At 33.8% G+C, this 18,678-nt stretch overlaps 2 protein-coding genes and 1 long non-coding RNA gene across 7 annotated transcripts; 1 reads left to right on the top strand and 2 right to left on the bottom strand.

Moving 5' to 3' along the window:
• Positions 1-3,936: 3,936 nt before the first annotated feature.
• LOC131628409 (tubby-like F-box protein 8) lies at positions 3,937-18,371 on the bottom strand. 4 transcript variants are annotated; one of them, XM_058899241.1, is made up of 6 exons: positions 18,273-18,371; positions 17,904-17,945; positions 5,511-5,954; positions 5,327-5,414; positions 4,918-5,050; positions 3,937-4,824 (listed from the first exon to the last, which is right to left on the bottom strand). In XM_058899241.1, the coding sequence occupies exons 3-6, from the start codon at positions 5,856-5,858 to the stop codon at positions 4,068-4,070; spliced, it is 1,326 nt and encodes a 441-aa protein (XP_058755224.1). In that variant the 5' UTR covers positions 5,859-5,954; positions 17,904-17,945; positions 18,273-18,371; the 3' UTR covers positions 3,937-4,067. The 4 variants fall into 4 exon arrangements, with proteins under 4 accessions (XP_058755224.1, XP_058755225.1, XP_058755226.1 ...); XM_058899242.1 differs by lacking the exon at positions 18,273-18,371 and adding an exon at positions 18,133-18,230; XM_058899243.1 differs by lacking the exons at positions 17,904-17,945; positions 18,273-18,371 and adding exons at positions 6,068-6,121; positions 6,529-6,664.
• LOC131628411 (uncharacterized) lies at positions 7,360-10,398 on the top strand. The gene is made up of 3 exons (XR_009291790.1): positions 7,360-7,986; positions 8,748-8,826; positions 9,061-10,398. It is a non-coding gene; the product is annotated as an uncharacterized LOC131628411 (long non-coding RNA).
• On the bottom strand, positions 15,446-18,371 carry LOC131628410 (tubby-like F-box protein 8). 2 transcript variants are annotated; one of them, XM_058899245.1, is made up of 6 exons: positions 18,273-18,371; positions 17,904-17,945; positions 17,113-17,557; positions 16,932-17,019; positions 16,595-16,727; positions 15,446-16,502 (listed from the first exon to the last, which is right to left on the bottom strand). In XM_058899245.1, the coding sequence occupies exons 3-6, from the start codon at positions 17,458-17,460 to the stop codon at positions 15,758-15,760; spliced, it is 1,314 nt and encodes a 437-aa protein (XP_058755228.1). In that variant the 5' UTR covers positions 17,461-17,557; positions 17,904-17,945; positions 18,273-18,371; the 3' UTR covers positions 15,446-15,757. The 2 variants fall into 2 exon arrangements, with proteins under 2 accessions (XP_058755228.1, XP_058755229.1); XM_058899246.1 differs by lacking the exon at positions 18,273-18,371 and adding an exon at positions 18,133-18,229.
• Positions 18,372-18,678: the final 307 nt, after the last annotated feature.

Raw genomic sequence — 18,678 nt, 5'->3', positions numbered from 1 at the left:
TTTACCTTTGCTTTACATTTTCTTGAAAAATTAAATAAATTAAAACAGTTTTCTACAAAAGTTAAATTGAAAATATGTACTGTACTAATGCTTGAAATCAAAAACTGACCTTGGGCTGCTGATCAGGCTTTGGAAATTATCTTATGTGAACATTAGCAAGCAATAAGATCAAATGCTCTCTCTGATTTGTAACATTGTGCTTCTGAATTACGTATAAAAATATATTAAAACCAAAAGGATAAACAAACAAATCCAATTCAATTAATTAGTGGTGAAGTAGTTTTGAAAAACAAAATTGAAGATTATTTAAAGAAATAAGTAACTTCGCATTTCCAGATTTTGTTTACCTGAAATCCGAACATCGACCCAAGCCAATCCAAAATGTCTTCGTCTTTTTTTTCTTGTAGTCGTTAGGCCAAGGAAGACCCCTAGTGCAAAATGCAAAATCACAGAAAATCAAGCTCCAACTCACGGATTCAACTATTTCTTCAAAATTTTCAGAAACTAAAAAACACGATGGAGCTCAAGACCAACCACAATTATACATCATATCTATTATCTGGCCAGCTAACAACATATATAGAAGCTTCAAATCATCTGAAACATGCTAGAGATGAAAGAACTCAGATTTGAACTTACCTCTTGAGAGTGAGATAAACTCACTCAATGCCTCTGAATAATGCAAGAAACCCTTATGATTCTTCCTCTTGAGCTTCAACAAAGTGAAAATGATAGGAAGATTGCGACTGGAGCTTCTTCGTCGGAGAAAAAGAAACTTCCAAGGGAGAGGCTTCTTCGTCGGAGAGAGTGTTTGCAGAAAAAATGAAGAGAAGAACAATTTTACTTTTGTATAATACTTAGCTCGTATCCTGAAATGAGAGTGAGGGGCTTCTTCGTCGGAGAGATTGTTTCACCGATGGGGTTTCTTCGTGTGAGAGAGGTATGAAATCCAAATCGATGGGGTTTGAGAGCTTCTTCTTTAACTGAGATGGAAGGAGTTTCTTACGGCGGCGGTGTGAATCGATTTTGTAACGGCAGCGGTGAGAGAGAAGTGAGGTAATGTTAGGGTGAGAGAGAAAGAATGGTGAGAGGGTACTGTTACGGTGAGAGAGAGAAAGAAACGGTGAAAAACCCTAAATCTAATTTCATTAGTTTTTATTTTGTTTTATTTTTTTTATTATTATTTACTGTAGCAGCGCTTTTTAGGAAAACAAACACTGGACCTATGGCAGCGTTTATAAAAAACGCTTTGTAACGGGGGCCTATGCTAGCGCTTTCAAACAAGCGCTTTCTAATGTGAGTCTATGACAGCCCTTTCATAAAGCGCTTTTTAAAGTGCACCTTTTAACAGCGCTTTTACCCAGTTTTGTGTATATATCCCGTGTTTTATTTTATTTTTTATGTATAGCAGCGCTTTTGGAAATAAGCGCTGTCTAAGTGGCGCTGCCAAAAACTGTTTTTGGCGTAGTGATTTATTGAAGAATTCGAGGAGCGAGACCCAGAAATGTCAATAGACCAAATATTGGGAGTTCAAGAATCTTTGACATCACATATCTATAACTATATATAAAGAGGATAAAGATTACCCTTTAAAATATAATTTATTAAATTTTTAAAAAATAAAATGCTTATAAGGTGGTGCAGTTTTTTTAAGAGAATTTGCGTGTATAACTACCAAAGTTAGTTTGTCTATCATTTTTATATAATGCAATGAAAGAAAAACTGTAACTACATAACAAAATGAGATAAACACGTTCTATGTAATACTGTAATATTTTTATGTAACTTTGTAACTTCATAAATGATGGAAACATATAAACACGTTCTATAAAATGCATCTCTTTTTCAATCTCTCACATTCATTTGCTTTTTTTGTTTATGTTTTTGTTTTATTTGGCAAATTCTCTTTTGCTCTTTAATTACAAAAAAAATAAAAGTTGACTGAGAGGTAAGTTAAGCGATTTCTCTTATATATTTTACTCATTTAGTAGCTTTTATCATCATAAGAAGAAATCATTTTTTACCATCATAAGAAGAAATCATCATTAGAAGAAAATTGTGAGTAAGAATTGGGATTAACTATTATGATTTTGGGAATAGAAACTCCTAGCCATGGTGGAAAAGATAAATCGTTTTCTTCATTTAAGATGTATCTATGTGTACTTTTTTTCTTCTCAATCTTATGTGTGTGGTTGTGATTACTAATTAAAATATTCCTTTGTGAGATATCATATGGAACTATATTCTCCATTGCATTTAAAGAATTTGGTTTCTTTTATTAAGTTAGTATTGCACAAATATGTATAATATATATGGTTTAAAATTTTGATGATTCAATAAATTTTATAAGGGTATGCTTTGGAAAATATATATACATTTATAAAGTATATTATGTGTAATATACTGCTTATTCATAATTGATGAGAAACATTTGTCATTGTTAATTCAAATATATTAATATTGAATGAGTAATCAAACGTAATAAATTATGATAATTTTGAAAAATATTTGCATATTTTAGTTAAATTGTTAAAATATTGAAAATCTTCATTGTATCAGTGTTTTGAAAAAAAAAGGATATTTTTAAAAAAAAAATCAAAAGAGAAATGAATCATACGTTAGTTTATGATTATCCATCATAAATCTTAAATTGCACCCGCTATATAATTTTTTATAAATTTCATTTTTGAAATTATTTATATTTTGTGATAGTCTATAATGATTTTCTTCTTTCATTTCTCACATTCTTCTCTTTCTTCTCTTTATCTCACTACTTCTTTTTGGGTTCATATTTATTTGGCTTTCATTTATCTATATTTTTTTCGAGTTTTATTGTACATTGCATTATAAAAAAAAATAACACAATAATATTTTAGAGAGAGACATTAACCCAATATTATTTAATGTGTTAATACAATAAAATTTAAACTGTTTCATATGAATGTGTGTTATAAAACAGAATTGGTTCTAAAGATGCATATTTGTAAGGACTTGACTAGCACAATGACCATAAATCGTTTCAGAGAGACATTAACCCAATACTATTCCATGTTTTAACGCAAAAAATGTTGCTTTCAGTGAGTGAGAGAGAGGGAGGGAGGGAGAGGGAGGAAGAGAGTCGTTAACCCAATACTATTCTATGTGTTAACGCAATAAAATGTTGCTTTTAGAGAGAGAGATAGATATAGAGAGAGAGGAAGAGTGAGAGAGAGAGAGAGACGTTAACCCGATACTATTCTATGTGTTAACGCAATAAAATGTTGCTTTCAGAGAGACGTTAACACAATACTATTGCATGTGTTAACACAATAAAATGTTAATTTCAGATAGAGATAGAGAGACGTTAACCCAATACTATTCCATGTGTTAACGCAATAAAATTTAAATAGAATGTTTCATATGATTGTGTGTTATAAAAAAAATTCTAATGCGATGTACAATAAAACTCTCATAAAATATATACACGTAATTATTTTTCTCCACTGTAATTATTAGCTCATATGACAATAAAAAATTTGTTTGGTAACAGTCTTTTCATCACGAGCTTATAGCTTATTTTACTAATTTATAACTTATTTTTCATACGGTATTTTAAATAGAGTTTTAACTTATAGCTTATACCTTATCATATTTTATTCCATTTTATCTTTATTATTTTAACTAAAATCCACTATTGCCCTTTATAATTTATTTTAATTAAAAAATAATTATATATTAAATATTTTTTATATCATTTTAATTTATCATCTATTTGAACAACTAGTTTTAACAAATATTTTAATTAATTTATCAGCTATAAATCATTAGTCATCCGCTACAATTCATCAGTCATCACCCCTTAGTCATAAGCTATAGCTATCAACGAACTTATTATCCAGCTGTTATTTTTCCAAGACATAGCCTTAATAATTAAAGTACGAATATATATCATACAAATAGTTAAACATTAGTGGTACTTTTGAAAGCAAATAGTAAGAGGGTGTGTTTGGAGACATTCTTAAGTGGGCACATATCCAATCCAACATCTAAGATTTAGGTACAACCAATTAAGCATTTGAACCACTCATCTAATAAATATTTGTGTCAAAGCTAGTCAAGCATATCGCAAAAGCCTGAAACGCCGAGAGAGGGTATCGATAGTCCATCGTAAACATGTCCTCGCCAACCTTACCGAACTGAAGAATAATCTTGTCATGGTCAGACTGAGCCGGCTGCGACGGCGCAGGTCCTGTTGCTGCGCAAGGAGGGACGGCTGCTGGCTGTGTTGAAGCGATCAGCTGAAAATTCTTGACGGACGTTACGGTCACGCGTCCCCTAAAGTCAAGGCACCAGCATTGCTGCTGTTCGTTCCATCCTGAAGATTTGTTCTTAAGAACTAGAGGTCTCTCCTTCCCCTCCTCGTCTTCATTTCTATCTTCCATTATGCTAGCTCCCATTATGCCCGAGAATCTACAACTGCTAAACTCGGTTGAGTTATCGATTGACCTTGCAAAGGATAAGCTACGGAAAGAATCCTCGAGTGAGCGAGAAATGAGCTCTGGCTGGCCTGGGACAACGCCACCGGGCTCAAGGGATGATGAAGGGATTGAGTACATAGTGCAATTCATCCTTCGTGGACCTTGGGTGCGTGGACCTCGGGTGCCGAGGACATTAAAGCCATAGGTGACCTGTGCGACGTTGTAGTTGCCACTAGGGACCTTTGGAGAAACTTTTTTTGAGTAGAATCTACTGCTGTTGCGTCCAGGTGGAGCCGCCAACTGAGCATTGTTATATGGAGGCTGTGTATCGTAAATTATGAACTTGGTTCCAAGAAAATTATTAGACCTGAAACAAGGGAAAGTTAATACGTGAAGTGCATAATGGTAAGGAAAGAACAATAGACTCGAGTTCTTGCGGCTTAAAAAAGAAAAGCCATACCTAAGCTTTCCAATGTAAGTGCTGCTAGATCGTGATATGTTATCTGCATCCATTGATATAACATACTCATTGCAAATCGTTCTTCTGGTGCGTTTAGCCGAGAGAAGAAATTTTCCATTTTCAACTAGCAAAGCTGCAGGAACACAGTGCAGAATTCAGATACCAACAAACTACCTGATCTTAAAACTTGTTCAATTCATATTTATGCCAGCATAGATAACAATTGAAGTACCGAACCAATACACAGAGTGGGATAGAAACTTTCGACTTTCATACAGCATGGACAAGATGAAAAATAAACCATCAAGCGCCATAACTCGTAAGATAATAAATCACGTAGAAAAATTCAAATAAATCACAAGACAAGAATATATCAAATAAAAAGATAATACGGTATCAAAAAGTTTACCGGGACTGAGGCAAAGGAAAAGGTGGTATGTCAGCTTAGATTTGTCCCTCTTGATGAAACACTGGATTGGTCCATCTCTATACCCGGGCTGCAATAAAAATCAAACATGCACGCACAAAAGCGATAATATTAGGCAAAGTTCCAAATTTAAGCATCCTTTAAACAAAGAAAATCGGTATCTCACCTGTTTCAGTGAAACCGGGAAAGTAATCTTCCCACAATACTCAAGACTGCTAACAATTTCTTTGCACATTTCTCTCCACGACTTGCACACTGCAGCACACGCAACCACATGTTTCCGACTAGGCCAAGTACTCTCATTAGATTCCAATCTCTTAATAACATCACGAAGAAGCTCCGGCGGTAAACTCGCCCACCGGCTATTCTGTATAACAGGAGGCTGATCCTGCAACTCATGGACCGAACTCCTCGACTTCCCGTTCTGATCTCCAGGAAGCCTCACCTCAAAACGCGGACTCCATAAACTTCCAATTCCATCCCTCACGTCACGAACAATACTCCGAAATGACATTTGTTCCAACACCCTCACAATCTTAGAATTTAGTAATTAGGATATCACCAAAATCACTTCAAGAATAAAAAAATGTTCTCCCACTAGAATGAATAGCTGCAAACAAATAAACAAACAAAACTTTAATATTTAAAATTCCATTTTCAATACTTAGTGATCAATAAATAAAAGGAAGGAACACATATAGAGAAAATGTTTATTTCTCTTACACTGTCTCCACTTCCTTTCTTTTTCATTCTCTATCTTTTTGTACCTTTTCCTTTCTTGGTGGCCAAGAATAATGTGAAAATTTCTTAGTAAAATCGTAATTACATACCAAAATAAACACATTTGACAGACATATTGTTTCCTACTGTATACAATTGGTACTAAAATAAAAATTAAACTGTCAAAGGAAACAATCTCTTTGGCAAGACACAAATCCACCAAATCCAATAAAATTTTAAAAAACACATAAAACAATAACTATAATCAAAACCGAATTCAATAAATAACGGAGTAATGTAGAGTAATAGGATGAAAGATAGAGTAATTAAAGAACGAACATGTATTTTGTGGGATCAATCAAATTAAAGGGAATAAATCTGAACCCTAATATTAATTAAAGGCCTAGGAGAGAGAGAGAGAGTGAGTTAAGAATTTAAAAGAGAGATTAACGGAGAATTCATACCAGCATGACTTTGCCATCATGTCTTAACAAATTTCTGTAAAAGGGAAAATATATTAGGAAGACAAAGAAGAGAGTGGGAGATGTAAAGAAAGAAGAAATAAGGAGATGGTAGTTTGCTTGAGTTTTTGAATTTTTTTAACCGTAAGATAGGAAGTGGAAGTTACTACACCTTTTTTTTTCAACACCCAAAACTAAAACTGTTAGTTTTTCTTTTAAATAATTACACTAATTATAAAGGGTATTATTGAGAAAAAAAATAGGCTATCCTTTTATATATAGTTATAGATTTACTACGGATATAATACTGCTTCTACAAACCGCTTCTTAACTTACGGTCCAATTTTTGTTTGGGAGAAATCTTTTTTGAAATTAAAGATGAATTATCCAATGCCAAAATTTACCATTGCATTGTTTCAGTCGCTCAAAATTTATATATATAACAAAGCATCCAACTAGGCGTGTATGCATGTGTTGCCTATATAAGATCAGTTGACATTATCCCACTGTCAACACTACATCAATAATCAACACTTTTTGATTCTCTTATATCTTGGAGACATTTCCATAGTTATCTTATGCTTTGGGGTGTTGAGCTTATGTTAGATATATACTCATGTGCGAAAACAGGCATTCGTCTCAATTCTAGAAAATAAGCTTCTAGATACTTAATGACTTTTACATGAGACAATGTCTTAGATATCAATATTATAAAAGTATGTTGTTTATCTTTTATGATGTTGAGTATATTGCAACCACTAAAGCTTCTAAGTAGTTTTTTATTGATCAATAAATATTTACAAGATTTATGTCTCAAGCAAGAGAAGTATAGTAGACCTGCACTGCTATTTATTATGCCAACAAGCTGCCTTCTGCTGGTATGGTGCTTGCTACAGCGAAATTTGCCAAAATTTTGATGAATTTAGCACTTTGTAAACTGCATGAGCACTCTCTAAATTGAAATGATCTTGCAGTGACCATGTATCTTCTATGTATTAACTTCTTGTATAAGTTGAAATTTGCTTATGTACCTCTACATTTTCAAAGCTCTCTCATCTAACTTCTCCATGAGCACTTATAAACATATAATGGAATTTCTGTAAGTTAGGAATGAAATAGTTACAATGGGACTATATATTCTAATACTTCAGAAGTTCCTATTATGGTTTTGTTACAATGAAATAGTTTAAAAATATGCGACATTTGTTAAAGTTTTGTTTTAATGATCTTTTCATTATTGTTTTAGTAATGGCATGAAAAATGGGCATCTTAAATTGGTTTAAAAATTGTAATCAGGTCATATCCCTGTTCCCATCATCTCAAGGCTTAGAAGTGACTTGGTCATCTGTTGTTAAAATTGGCCAATCTCGGTACCATGAGGGGCCTGGCAAAGATCCATTTAGACCTGACCAGAAGACACCAGTGAAGAATTTCTTTCTTTCTGGTTCTTACACAAAGCAGGTAAGCTCAAAATACCCTCCACCCTCTTGACTAACATTACTCTCATACCTTCAAGTTTGCAGCTACCGATATTTTTTGTGGCTGAAACACACGATATTTTTCAAGTGTGAATGAAAAGATTTTATAAAATGATGTTTTGTTTCTCTAACAAGAAATTCCTGCTTGCTGTTGCATTTGATTGAATGAAGGATCAATTGTCAGTGTTGACATAGTTACCTTAGTTATGTCATATATATATATATATATATATATATATATATATATATATATATATATATATATATATATATATATATATATATATATATATATATATATATATATATATATATATATATATATATATATATATATATATATATATTCAAATGTTAGCCATTGACATAGTTACCTTAGTTCTGTAAATTCTTCATGACAGTTCTATTATTTTTTTCTCATAAATTTTACAGTAGAATGATGTTATCACTCTTAGTAACAGATTCTTAAAATTGTTTAAATGAGATTAGTTTCATTTTCCAGCCCAAAAAAAAGTAGTTCTATTATGCTATTGTTGTGTTTGTTGAAAGTTAAAATGAGATTGTTTTTGTGCTTTATGGAGTAGTTCTATTTTATGAGTTTCATGTAATTCTTATACTTTAATTGACTTTGTGATAATAGTGGCACCTCTATGATTTAATGCCCCATGTAGCTTTGAAATTGTTCTGAGCCGACCATGGTAAAGGCTAATTGTTCTAAACTTTGTTTTTCCGGGGATATTAAAGATTTTTTAAGAGAATGTCACTAGAGACATCAGATTATCTTACGGTGTGTGGTTCTAGAGGCTCCTAAATTTCACTACAGGTAATTAGTTATTCTTTTGTTATAGTTGTGTGACTAATTAGCGTTTTTGTTTAGCTTACTTAGTAGTAAAATCGAGAATCAAACTCGGATCTTTTCTGTTTTTGTTATGATTCTTGATGGCAATGCTGTTAATCGTTAAGTGATGAACTTACTAACTTTATGCTTTGAATGAACTGCTATGATGGATCGTTTCTACTCTAATTAGTTGTGCCTTAATATTTTGTTTTTGTTTAGCTTAATTAAGACATGGATAAGACATGGATGCATTCAAATCGATTGTCGAAAGAGTACGAGAAAGGGGTATCGAAATTAGTTAAATTTGCGGTTGCGCACGCTGAAGACCCGAGTCGAATGAAGTGTCCTTGCTTAGGTTGTTGTTATGGGAGTCGGGTTGACGTGGTTCAGTTGGCATCGCATTTAGTACTGTTTGGAATTGATAGAAGTTATACATGTTGGAATTTGCATGGTGAGAAAAGTAACGGGAATGTCAAATCAGGGGATAATACGACGTATGCTTCAAACGACAATGGCACAAACACATACGATTATGATCGAGTCGAAGAGATTGCAGAAGCACTTGAAGAAGATCTTGAGGATTTTCCCGAAATGTTTTAGAGGTTGGTAAGCGATGCAGAGAAACTGTTGTATGATGGTTGTACAAAATTCACAAGATTGTCTGTGGTGTTAAAGTTGTACAACTTAAAGTCGAAAAATGGATGGTCAGATAAAAGTTTCACTGAGTTATTAGCCCTTATGAAAGATATGCTACCAGAGTATAATGTTCTTCCCAATCGAATGTATGAGGCCAAAAAGATGTTGTCCTCTATTGGCCTGAGCTATGATAGGATACATGCTTGTCCAAAAGATTGCGTTTTGTTTCGAAACGAGTATGCAGCGTTAAATGAGTGTCCTAAATGCGGTTCCCCTCGATATAAGAAAAAGTTGTCTCTGGCAAAAGTTTTATGGTATTTTCCTATAATTCCGAGATTTAGACGCATGTATCGTAGTGAAACCGATTCAAGACACTTGACTTGGCATGCAGATGAAAGAATTATTGATGGAAAGTTGCGACATCCAGCAGACTCACCATAGTGGATGAAAGTTGATAATGATTATCCTGAATTTGGTAAGTGTAGGCTAGTTGAGGTTAGTGTACTGCACAAGTGAAAAGCAAGTTGCGGACTTGTTGACAAAAGCGGTATCGAATGAAGTTTTCAAGAAGCTATTGAGGAGTTTGAACATGAGGAATGTTGAGCACTTGACTTAAGGTGGTTTGTTGAAAGTTGGTTTTAAGTCATATGCATTTTGGAGACCTCTGGTAGCTGTTTTGGAGAAACAGCTTATTGGAATAAGCATTTTGGCTGGTTCTGGAATTTGCAGGTTTCGAAGAAGAAACCGGTTTCCAGAGCTGGTTTCGAATAAGAAACCGGTTTCTAGGTTTTTGGAAAACGGTTTCTAGCACGATATTTTGAAAAATAACAATGTTATTTTGTTCAGTTTATTAGTTGTTTTGTTATAGTTGCTTAGTTTTGTACACACTATAAAAGGACTATTTTGTGTAATATTGCAACTAATGCCATTTCTGAATAATAAACTTTTTTCCTCAACTCTCTCTCTCTCTCTCTCAATTTACTCTATTCCACTTCATCTTCCCCAAATTCACTTTTCACCATTGATGTTCATAGCAAGTTTATGACTTGTTCCAACAATTTCTTCTTTAGCCTTCAACTTATTGCTTATGTTTGTTCTCTAGGTATTGATCTATCTCCGGTTCTTCAATTTTAAATTTGTTTCATCGGATTTTGTTTTTAATCTTTTAATATTTTAATTATGAGAAATAGGAAATGAAAAACATATTGTTGGGAATCTATTTGTTCAACATAATAGAACTACTTTTTCTCTTAACTGGTAAGACATTATAATTACTACTAATTTAGAGATAGATATTTCAATTATTATTTTAGTTTCTTTAATTGATTTTATTCAATTAGAAGTTAAGGTAAAGAATATGAAATATTTTAAAACAGTTTAGTAATTAGTTTCTTAGAAGTGCAGTATGTTTGCTAAATATAAATTAGCAATTATCTGTGCATTGATAAATTGATATGAAGATTACAATTTTTTTTAATTAATGAGAGGGGGGAGTAAACATTATCATTTTATTTTTTAATAAATATGTTCAAATAGTATTTTTTTTTAAAGAGACGTATGGGAAAAACATAATAAAATACATACACGAATTTGTGAAATAAAAAAAGCTGACAAACAAACAAGCGAGCTAAGTGAGTTTAGAGAGAGGGAGGGAGGGAGTAAACATTATCATTTTATTTTTATTTTTTAATAACTATGTTCAAATAATATTCTTTTTTTAAAGAGAAGTATGGGAAAAACATAATAAAATACATACACGAATTTGTGAAATAAAAAAAGCGGACAAACAAACACGCGAGTTAAGTGAGTTTAGACTAATATATCTTAGTTTAAACACATTTGGTAATTAAAAATAAATGCATGTAATTAACTCCTATTTAATACCTATTTATATAGTTCATTTTCAGGTGATCTTATTTTACAATTCATCTATTTTTTTTACAATTCATCTATTTTTTTTACAATTCATCTATTTTATTTTTAATTTCTATCACAAAATTTATTTAATAAATATTTTAAATTAAGATCAATATGAAATAAAGAAATACGTTTGGGTTTTGACGCTGTGCACATTAAAAAAATGAACAAACGAGCACAGGAGTGCCCATTTGAACGCTAGGCTATATAAAATAACTTGAGGGTTCAAAGTTAAATAATAACTTGTTTGCAAACTAAAAAATATTTGTATGGGCTCAAGCAAACATAAAAAAACAATAATACATGAAATTTGATTCACTCATAGAGAGAGACACGTGTATGGTAAAACTGCTTATCGAGAGGCACATGTATGGGAAAACTACTTGTGACAGTTAAGTTTTTGTTAAGAAATTCTATGATTGTGGTTTTCTTACTCAATTGCTAAATGTAAGTTATAAGTTGTTTATGAATAAGTCAATTCAAACAGACCTAACACCTAATACAATGTAAAGGTTTAAATCAGAGAAAACAGATTACCTTAGGAAGATAAGAAGATAACCTAGAATGAGACTCAGAAGTAGTAGGAAGACCGTGATCGATGAACGATGAGAGAACTGGAGCTGTGAGTTTAGACCTTAAAGCAATTGTAAGGCGTACGACACGAGAAATCCTACGAACTTCCTTAGAGTTTGAACCAGTTTCAATGCTATTTCCTTCAAATCTGTTAGGTCGCGAAAACAAAATGAAATTTTAGGTTGAACAAAAGTAGAGATGGAATCGATGAGAAAGTGGTTTTGAGTAAGATACTTACGATGCAATGTTGATGGAATAGTTGTTGAAATGGATTGAGAAGGTGTTGGGTTCGATTTCTGAATTCGCGGTCGTGCAAAAGAAGAAATTTTCATGAGGGTTTTCCGATTTCGTTGAGGATTCAGAAGATTTTGGTGAGATTCTAGGGTTAACACTGATTAATTGAGATTCTCGGGTTTTTACTTGGGAGAGAAGAAAAACGATAATAGAGAATAGAAAGTAAGTTTAACAGTGATTAGAATCTATTTTTTTATTAGTGTTAGTATAATTCGTCTAAGACAGCGCTTTGGAGAAAAAGCGCTGGCTAAGGTAGACCTTTAGCAGCGCTATTGAAAGCGTTGGCTAATATGGGCCTCGCTTTTGAGAATATTTTTAAAAAATTTTACATGAATTTAGACAGCGCTTCTGAGAAAAGCGTTGTCTAAGGTAGGCCTTTTAGCCGCGCTTTTACTCTTTTTCGTATACAGTTTCCGTGTTTTATTTTTTATTTAACTTATAGCAGCACTTTTGGAAGAAAGCGATGTCTAAGGTGCGCTAGTAAAACTCATTTTTGGCGTAGTGCCCGCTCCCCCACCAAGTCGAACCACAACTCTGATACCACTATTGGGGAGTCCGGAGAAGGCGGATGCACCAACGAGACTAATGCCCCAACACCACAAGAGAGGGAGACGCCACATCTTCACCTAAAACCTTAAAGTGATGGGTGAATGGATCTTCTCTCTTATAAATCTAACATTCAACCCATTAATAGAAAATGTGGGACTTTAATCAATCACACTTGCACCCAACATTCTCCCCCATATGTGTGAGTCCTCCACATCCTATAATAAGATCCAACACTGAATCCAGCTCCCGCTCCCCACCAAGCCGAACCACGACTCTGATATCACTGTTGGGGAGTCCGGGAGAGTCAGAGCACCAATGAGACTAATGATATAGGACCATAAGAGAGAGGACGCTCCCCCATCAGGACACTTATACTTTATATGTCCAATCTATCTTATTTCCAACATTTCACACTTGTTTCATTGCTTTTTTTCACACAAGACCTTCCTCTAGCAACCAACATTGAGTTTGAAGAAGTATTATCCTCACCCTTCAACCTTCTTTCTTCAGAAATAATTTTACTAGCAACTTCTTCAAAACTCAAAGTTTCCTTCCCATATATCAAAACATGTTTAATATGCTCATTGGAAGAGACCATGTGAGTCTCAAAACTTTATCTTCATCATCAATCTTGACTCCAATAGTTTCTAATTCATAAGCAATACCTTTTAAAACACTTAGATGATCAAATACTTTTGAATGTTCATCCATACACAAGCTATGAAATTGCTCATTCAACAATAAACTATTTGATATACTATTTCCATGATATAGCCATTCAAGTTTCTTCCAAAGCACTTAGGTTGACCACGTACCAAGTACATTCACAAGAAAATTCTTAAACAAAGACATGTGGATTGTACTGGAAGCTCTCAAATCCAGTTTCTCACACTTCTCGTTGGAAATGTTGGAAATGTTTCTTTTCAACGCCTTGTGTACTCCTAATTGTATTAAAACATCTTTGACTTGAATTTTTCACAAGACAAAATTGATTCTTCCATTAAATTTCTCTAAGTCAACCTTCACTGCACTTGAAAATTTTTACATTGCAACCAAAATCTATCCTGCAGCAAACCAAAATTTTCCCAACCAACACAGAGTATAAAATTTCTTTTTTGACGTCGAAGATCAGACGAAACTACAATCACAAAGTATACTAAAATTTATACCCCACCAAACCAAGGCTCTTGATAGCACTTGTTGGATAAGTCCATGGAGCGAGGTCCGGATGTGTTAATAATGAATCAAATGTCCATGGTTACAAGAGACCTTTACACCACGTATCTACAAAAAATTTAAGGCGATGGGTGAATGGATCCCCTCTCTTATAAATCCAACATCCCAAGCATTCATAAGCAACATGGGAATTTGATCTCTTTATAAATTACTAAATTATATCTAGCCAATTTATTAAATTTTAAATTTTAATATTAAATTTTAATTATACTAACTTTAATTGGTGCTTGCGGCAGTTTCCCCTAAAATTTTGGATAAGATCCACCACTTCAATTAGTCAAATTAAAAATTATGAGTTAGTTGTGACACAATTATCATTATAATTCAATTTTATTTTTTAATAAATACATAGAGGTTCGACTTAGTAATTAAGGTACGATTATCATATAAATAGTTAAACATTAGTAGTACTTTTGAAAGCAAATAGTAAGAGGGTGTGTTTGGAGACATTTTTAAGTGGGCACATATCCAATCCAACGTCTAAGATTTAGGTACAACCAATTAAGCATTTGAACCACTCATTAGTATAAACTTTTTTTATTCATTCATGTAATCAAATCAAATCAAATCAAACCATTCTATAATAACACTTTAAATTACTTATAAATACCTAATCTATTTGCCATAATTTACTTAGATGCATGTGTATACAAAAATTACATCATAAATATTTACTTTAGGATGTACAACCTGGTTTGATATGAAAGTGTATTTCATAATTATCATGTTTTGTGGAGTTTATAAAGTTCAAGCTTCCAATCCTATAAACAATGAAAATGTTGATATGAAAAATTATTCTACCTTTATTAACTTTCCGTTTAGAATATTTCATTGTTTATTTTCTGTCAAACGTCACAACCCACCATCCAAATCTTACTGATGCATTGCAGAGATCTGTTTACTAGTTGTATAATAATAAGATAATAAATCCAATTGAGAGAATGAGATCATGAGATTAATAAACTATAACATCACTAATCCATAACCATAGTCCTAATGGCCATAGTAGATTACATAATAAGGACAAGAGAATTCCCTAATGAGGTTTATATATGACCCTTGAAACTTCTAACTTGTATAATAAAAAACTTAAACACTGACACCAAACTCCAGAGTTAGAATCGTTAGACGCCAATTATTGCTAAGTTGGACGCGAACACCAGAGTCGTTAGACGCCAGTTATTGTTAAGTTGGACGCAAACACCAGAGTTAAGTTGGACGCAAATACCAGAGTTAGAATCATAAACTTCGTGATTGTATTTGTGAATTTCTAATACCAATTTTTTTACAGATAAAAAAAAGGTAGACTTTCTATTGATTACACAATGTGTCAATAGTTAAACTTTTTTAGTATTAAAATAAAATTATAGAACAGAGTTTAGTTAGACAGGCTTAAACATTAGATCAAACAGACATTGAATGCTACTACATTTTTCATTACATCTTTTACCATAAAAAGTATGGAAGTCTACATCAACAAAGTTTGACAGAGATGGTTTAAACATTAAAACATACTAAAAATAAGGACTTCAGAAAATGAAAAAGGCAAAAAAAAAGGGACACTGGGAAGAGATTGTTCTGTACTTTACAATTTAGAGTAACTATGAGGCATACAATCAATGACTTGGTTCAGCTTCACCATCCTATGAATTCCTAAAATGGAGATTACATTCTCTACTTGTCTTGGTTACCATATATATGTCTCTTGTCACTATTCACATGCCAGTTTTGTGTCAAAGCTAGTCAAGCATATCGCAAAAGCCTGAAATGCCGAGAGAGGGTATCGATAGTCCATCGTAAACATGTCCTCGCCGACCTTACCAAACTGAAGAATAATCTTGTCATGGTCAGACTGTGCCGGCTGAGACGGTGCGGGTCCAGTTGCTGCACGAGGAGGGACGGCTGCAGGCTGTGTTGAAGCGATCAGCTGAAAATTCTTGACAGACGCTACGGTCACACGTCCCCTAAAGTTGAGGCACCAGCATTGCAGCTGTTCGTGCCATCTTGGAGATTTGTTCTTAAGAACTAGAGGTCTCTCCTTCCCCTCCTCGTCTTCATTTCTATCTTCCATTATGCTAGCTCCCATTATGTCCGAGAATCTACAGCTGCTAAACTCGGTTGAGTTATCGATTGATCTTGCAAAGGATAAGCTACGGAAAGAATCCTCGAGTGAGCGAGAAATGAGCTCTGGCTGGCCGGGGACAACGCCGCCGGGCTCAAGGGATGATGAAGGGATTGAGTACATAGTGCAGTTCATCCTTCGTGGGCCTCTTGTGCCGAGGACATTCAACTCGTAGGTTACCTGTGCGACGTTGTAGTTGCCACTAGGGACCTTTGGAGAAACTTTTTTCGAGTAGAATCTACGGCTGCTGCGTCCAGGTGGAGCCGCCAACTGAGCATTGTTATAGGGAGGCTGCGTATCATAAATTATGAACTTGGTTCCAAGAAAATTAGACCTGAAACAAGGGAAAGTTAATAGATGTGAAGTGTGTAATGATAGGAAAGAACAAAAAATTTGAGTTCTTGTGGCTTAAAAAAAAGGTTGTACCTAAGCTTTCCGATGTAAGTGCTGCTAGATCTTGATATGTTATCTGCATCCATTGATATAACATACTCAGTGCAAGTCGTTCTTCTGGTGCGTTTAGCAGAGAGAAGAAATTTTCCATTTTCAACAAGCAAGGCTGCAAGAACACAATGAAGAATTCAGAGACTCACAAACAATCGAAGTATCGAACCAACGCACGGCGAGGGATAGAAACTTTCAATTTTCATACAGTATAGACAATAGGAAAAATAATAAGTTAATAAATCACATAGAAAAATTCAAATAAACCACAAAACAAGATGATCAAATAAAAAAGTGTATTCGGTATCGAAAAGTTTACCGGGACTAAGGCAAAGGAAAAGATGGTATGTCAGCTTAGATTTGTCCCTCTTGATGAAACACTGGATTGGTCCATCTCTATATCCAGGCTGCAAAAAAAATCAACCGAGCACAAAAACAATAACATTAGGCAAAGTTCCAAATTTTAAACATCTTTTAAACAACGAAAATCAGTATCTCACCTGTTTCAGCGAAACCGGAAAGGTAATCTTCCCACAATACTCAAGACTGCTAACAATTTCTTTGCACATTTCTCTCCACGACTTACACACCGCAGCACACGCAACCACATGTTTCCGGCTAGGCCAAGTACTCTCATTAGATTCCAATCTCTTAATAACATCACGAAGAAGCTCCGGCGGTAAACTCGCCCACCGGCTATTCTGTATAACAGGAGGCTGATCCTGCAATTCATGAACCGAACTCCTCGACTTCCCCTTCTGATGTCCAGGAAGCCTCACCTCAAAACGCCGACTCGATAAACTTCCAATCCCATCCCTCACGTCACGAACAATACTCCGAAACGACATTTGTTCCAAACACCCTCACAATCTTAGAATTTAGTAATTAGTATATAACCAAAACCACTTCAAGAATAAATAAATGTTCCTCCAGTAGAATGAAAAGCTGCAAATAAATAAATAAACAAACAAAACTTTAATTTAAAATTCCATTTTCAATACTTAGTGATCAAGAAAGAAAAGGAAGGAACACAGATAGAGAAAAGCACAAAGAGATTCTCATCAAACGAAGCCCCACATGGACCTAAAAGCTAAAGCAGCTTAAAATTCTATACTTTTGACAGAAACAAATTTAAGCTGATTTCAAATCTAACAACAGAATCTATCATCTCTATTTTCAGTTTACCTTTTCCCTTAATAGAATCGAATGAAATACCTCATACACCCAAAGAAGCATACACGTAACAATAACAAGAACATAAAACATTAAAGTTGAGGATAACATAACAAACCTCAAACACTCCAAAACGCTGAGATCAAAGAACATAAGAGATCTGTGAAATCAAAAGCAAAAAAGAGTAGATCAGTTTTCTCCACTATACCCCAAACATAACAACAACCTAGTAGATTTCAACATCGACAAAAAAAAAACCCAAATATAACTTTTACAAAAAACATACTCCTAGATTATAAAAATGGAAACTTTGGAAAGAAACAAACAACCCAGAAGAAAATTAGTACCAAAAACAATTATGGGTGTTGAAGTTTCAGTTTCAGTTTCCAAGAAGAAGTGGGTGTTGAGGAAGAGAAAAACATGATAGATTTAGATTAGATTAGATGAAAAACAAGAACAAGAACAAGAAGAAGAGGTAGGTGCTGACCATGATGTTTCAAAGTCTTATCAAAGAACACGCTCCTAGATCTTCTGTCTGTGTTAAAACAAGACCCACTTTCTCTCTCTAAAAACTTTTATATTTTCTCTCTCTAACAAACAAAGAAGCTGACTCTGAAGGAAACACGGAATCGAAGACTTCGTTAAATCCAACATAAAAAAAAATAATTATTATTGTTAAATCTTAATCGAATAAAAAAATAAATAGAAAATCTATTATACTATCCACTTGAATTGAAGTGAGTAAACAGCTTTTTTCCACTTTGGAGTGGTTTGTGAAATTACGATTTTAGCCTTGACGGTTGACCTGTTACAAGCGTTGCGTTACCGACCAAGCAATGTGTAGGGTGGGTGTGTATAGGCGTTAACAATTCGCGTATTGTCTGGGAAGGGTG

The sequence above is a fragment of the Vicia villosa genome, unplaced genomic scaffold (assembly GCF_029867415.1).
Source record: "Vicia villosa cultivar HV-30 ecotype Madison, WI unplaced genomic scaffold, Vvil1.0 ctg.000451F_1_1_3, whole genome shotgun sequence".
NCBI classification, from domain to species: domain Eukaryota; kingdom Viridiplantae; phylum Streptophyta; class Magnoliopsida; order Fabales; family Fabaceae; genus Vicia; species Vicia villosa.
The sequence above is the reverse complement of the archived record's forward strand: the minus strand, read 5'-3'. Positions and strand labels throughout refer to the sequence as shown.

Bases quoted from the DNA above. Each gene is read 5' to 3' on its own strand.
- LOC131628410 (XM_058899245.1), bottom strand. From the start codon at position 17,460: ATGTCGTTTCGGAGTATTGTTCGTGACGTGAGGGATGGGATTGGAAGT. The intron at 17,020-17,112 runs GTGAGATACTGA...TTTTTTTTGCAG, and splicing joins TTCCGGTTTCGCTGAAACAG to CCTGGATATAGAGATGGACC. The intron at 16,503-16,594 runs GTACAACCTTTT...CCCTTGTTTCAG, and splicing joins ACTTACATCGGAAAGCTTAG to GTCTAATTTTCTTGGAACCA.
- LOC131628409 (XM_058899241.1), bottom strand. From the start codon at position 5,858: ATGTCATTTCGGAGTATTGTTCGTGACGTGAGGGATGGAATTGGAAGT. The intron at 5,415-5,510 runs GTGAGATACCGA...TTTTTATTGCAG, and splicing joins TCCCGGTTTCACTGAAACAG to CCCGGGTATAGAGATGGACC. The intron at 4,825-4,917 runs GTATGGCTTTTC...CCCTTGTTTCAG, and splicing joins ACTTACATTGGAAAGCTTAG to GTCTAATAATTTTCTTGGAA.